General features: G+C 47.2%; 1 protein-coding gene across 1 annotated transcript in view; it reads right to left on the bottom strand.

Annotated features, from left to right (window-relative positions):
• Positions 1–3,913, bottom strand: part of frmpd1b (FERM and PDZ domain containing 1b) — an 18,093-nt gene extending 14,180 nt beyond the window's left edge. Inside the window, exons 1-2 of the mRNA XM_038992555.1 lie at positions 3,801–3,913; positions 1,964–2,133 (exon numbers count right to left, since the gene is read on the bottom strand). Of these exons, the coding sequence (XP_038848483.1) occupies positions 1,964–2,133; positions 3,801–3,913 (283 nt within the window). The remainder of the gene's footprint in view (positions 1–1,963; positions 2,134–3,800) is intronic.
• Between the last annotated feature and the right edge of the window lie 227 nt (positions 3,914–4,140).

The raw sequence follows: 4,140 nt of genomic DNA, 5'->3' as shown, positions 1-4,140 counted from the left end.
GACGGTAGTGGAGAGCGGGAGGTCCTGTATAAACACAAACTCACTTCCTTGACAACTTCCTTCACAACAGCTCTGCGCTGCTCCGCGAAGCGTGAGAAGTACGAATGCCTTGAATTCTGCAGAGGCCGTATCACCATAAATGCTACACAGCCAATGCAGAAGTTGGATTGAACATGCAGCGCTTTTAATGCCTAACCCTAACCTTAAATTAAGACCAAAAAGCACATTTTTGTTCTAATTCATTTCTACAATATAGCCTTTTCAGCTGGCCCATCTAGCGGGAAATCGCTCAGTTCTGCCTCCATGGCAAGATTCATGACAATAAACGTTAACCTTCGCTCCACTCAGTCCCCCCCTCTCTCTCTCTTTCTCTCTCTCTCTGCTGCCCTGCCAGGACCTTATAGACTCCCTCAGGTGGTGGCCCTCCTCCCTTCAAACTCTCACTCTGCCTCTTCCTCTCTCACTGTCTCTCTCTCTCTCTGTCTCACTCCCTCCTTCTCTCCCTTTATATCTTCCTCTCTCTCTCTCTCTCTCTCTCACCCACCCACTTCTTTCTTCTTCCTTCTCTCTCCTCCCTCTCTGTCCCACACCCCATCTATCTCTCTTTCTCTCTCTCTTTTTTCGTACCCCCCCTCTCTCTCTTTGGCAGGTTGTGATTATTGGGCTGGGGGGGGGGGGGGGCAGCAGGGTACACCTCAGGGAAATTATCAGCTGTTTCTAGAGAAAAGACGCAGCTCAGCAAGGCTGCGTGTGCGTGCGCTTCTCCACCTAGATGAAGGGTGAATGAGTGATCAAATCTAAGACGGATGAGCAGGTGGCTGTATTGTTTCCGTGGCTTTTTTGGCACGGTGCCTGGCATTCTAAATCTGCCTTGCTGTGGGCGGGTCTACCGTGGCATGATGAAGCAGGTGGCCATACTTGAGGGAGAGCATTCTCTCTCTCTCTCTCTCTCTCTCTCTCTCTCTCTCTCTCTCTCTCTCTCTCTCTCTCTCTCTCTCTCTCGCCCTATCTCGCCCTATCTCTCTCTCTCTCTCGCCCTATCTCTCTCTCTCTCTCTCGCCCTATCTCTCTCTCTCTCTCTCTCTCTCTATCTCTCTCTCTCTCTCTCTCTCTCTGACACATTTGATTTAGATTTATTTCCTTTCTACTCAGCCTTTATTTATCCAGGTTAGTCTCATTGCGATCAAATCTATTTTTCAAGAGGGACCTGGTCCAACCAAGACAGGAGCAGGGAGGGGACACTGTTTCAGACAAATAGACGTAACAACTTACAGACATAGACAACCCGTAAAAAAAAACAAATTGGGACGTAGACACACGTTTCATTTACAGAAATGTCATAGATAAAAGAAATCACTGATATGTACCACCGCATCAAGTCCTAGTAAAAACAAACACACACTGACATAGACTAGGTTTACACACCACATTACAGTTCACTATAACTGCCACTCCCACACTCAGACTCTCTGCCAGTCTCTCTACTAGCCTCTCTGCCAGCCTCTCTACTAGCCTCTCTGCCAGTGTTGTGCTGCCAAGCCTTGATATGGGCAGGTACTGCCAATTAAGGGGTTGGTCAGTCAGAGTCCCAGCTTGCAAGCCGTGAAGCTGCTTGTTTGTTTGGTGGCCACGAGGCCTTTCGTTTGTTGTCGAGTCTTTCATTTGGGCATGCCTTTGGTATTTTTCCTTTTTGTGCATATTTGTTTTCGTCACCATCTGAACAAATAATAATCCTCTTGCTCTGGCCAACCAAGAGGAGTCAAGGCCCTTGACCTAGGTAAGGCAGTTGTCTCCTGGGTACATGCATTCAACACCTGGTCACATACGCTTACTTGTCACATTAATATACACATTCATTCCAGTTACAGAACCATTAGGCAAACCTAGAACCCCTAGACTTAGTGAGTACAGAGTGGGCTGTCTAGTCACTTAACAACAACAACAACACACACACACAGCGTACCTGTAGACACGTCCCTGACCAGCAGGGGGTGCTGTTTGGAGAGGGTGAACCCATGACCTCTGGAGTCCAACACCGGGTCTCTGACGATCTGAACCGTTAGCCTCACCGGGAAGTTCTGACTGGACACGCTGCCTGACCGGTTGGACCTCCCATCGCCAAGGATCCGCTCTCTGAGAGGTCAAACAGGGTTTAAACAGGGGTTAGAGGTCAGGGGTTATTGAGAGTGGCAGAGCAGCTGGTGTGAGACTATGTGAGTTAAGTCTTTGTGTTAAACATTAAATTAGACTCGCTGCAAGGGGGCTAGTCATCCCTCTCTTTCCCGCCCTGTCAGCTGTTTCCTAAGCATGCATAACAAATGGCCCATCCACATTCTTCATGTAAATATATATTGAGGCACTGAACAACAATATAAATGCAACATGTAAAGTGTTGGTCCCATGTTTCATGAGCTGAAATAAAACATCCCAGAAATGTTCCATACGCACAAAAAACATATTCCTATCAAATTTTGTTCACAAATTTGTTTACATTCCTGTCAGTGCACATTTTTCCTTTGCCAAGATAATCCATCCACCTGACAGGTGTGGCATATCACAAAGCTGATTAAACAGCATGATCATTCAACTGGTGCACTTTGTGCTGGGGGCAATAAAAGGCCACTCTAAAATGTGCAGTTTTGTCACAAAACACAATGTCATAATGTCTCAAGTTTTGAGGGAGCGTGCAATTGGCATGCTGACTGCAGGAATGTCCACCAGAGCGGTTGCCAGAGGATTTAATGTTCATTTCACTACCATAAAGCCGCCTTTAACGTTGTTTAAGAGAATTTGGCAGTACGTCCAACCGGCCTCACAACCACAGACCACGTGTAACCATTTCCAGCCCAGGACCTCCACATTCTGCTTCTTCACCTGCAGGATCATCTGAGACCAGAGACCCAGACAGCTTATGAAACTGTGGGTTTGCAAAACCAAAGAAATTGTGCACAAACTGTCAGAAACCGTCTCAGGGAAGCAAGTCTGCGAGCTTGTCGTCCTCACCAGGGTCTTAACCAGACTGCAGTTCGGTGTCGTAACCGACTTCAGTGGGTAAATGCTCACCTTTGATTGCAACTGGCAGGCTGGAGAAATGTGCTCTTCATGGATGAATCCTGGTTTCAACAGTACCAGGCAGATGGCAGACAAATGTGTACGGCATCGTGTGGGCGAGCAGTTCGCTGATGTCCGCGTTGTGAACAGAGTGCCTCATGGTGATGGTGGGGTTATGGTATGGGCAAGCTACGGACAACGAGCACAATTGCATTTTATCGATGGCAATTTGAATGCACAGAGATACCGTGACAAAAGTCTGAGGCCCATTGTTGGGCCACTCATCTGCCGCCATCACCTCATGTTTCAGCATGATAATGCACGGCCCCATGTCGCAAGGATCTGAAAATGTCCCAGTTCTTCCATGGCCTGCATGCTCACCAGAGATGTCACCCATTAAGCATGTTTGGGACGCTCTGGATCGACGTGTACGACAGCGTGTTCCAGATCCCGCCAATGTCCTGCAAGTTCGCACAACCATTGAAGAGGAGTGGGACAACATTCCACTTGCCACAATCAACAGCCTGATCAACTCTGATCCACACCCCTACCTTTTTTTTAAGGTATCTGTGACCAACAGATGCATATCTGTATTCCCAATCTGGTGAAATCCATAGATTAGGGCCTAATGAATTCATTTCAATTGACTTATTTCCTTATATGAACTGTAAAAAATTGAAACTGTTGCATGTTGTGTTAATATTTTTGTTCAGTGTATACGTGTGTGCATGTGTTTGTTGATACTGTACCTGCTGAGTGATTCTCGGGTGCGTCTGATCAACGTCCCCACCACCTGCTGCACCCGGCTGGCCCTACGGCTACGAGAAGGAGACCGGCTCCTACTCCTCTCCTTCTCCTCCATTTAACTACACACAGAGATGAGAGATGAGAGATGACAGAGATGAGAGATGAGAGAGAGAGACTGATAAGGGAAACAGAAGGCATCGAAGCAAGGAAAAATATGCAAGGAGAAAAAGGAAGAGAGCGCTTTTTAGTGTGGTGCTGTGTTGGACATTTCACTCGGTACCACAATCACGTCCGTGCCAGATCTGCATTTTGATTTCATCATGTTTATATTGCAGAGGTTGT

The sequence above is a fragment of the Salvelinus namaycush genome, chromosome 5 (assembly GCF_016432855.1).
Source record: "Salvelinus namaycush isolate Seneca chromosome 5, SaNama_1.0, whole genome shotgun sequence".
Taxonomy (NCBI): domain Eukaryota; kingdom Metazoa; phylum Chordata; class Actinopteri; order Salmoniformes; family Salmonidae; genus Salvelinus; species Salvelinus namaycush.
Note: the sequence above shows the minus strand (reverse complement) of the source record. Positions and strands in the feature narration are given on the sequence as shown.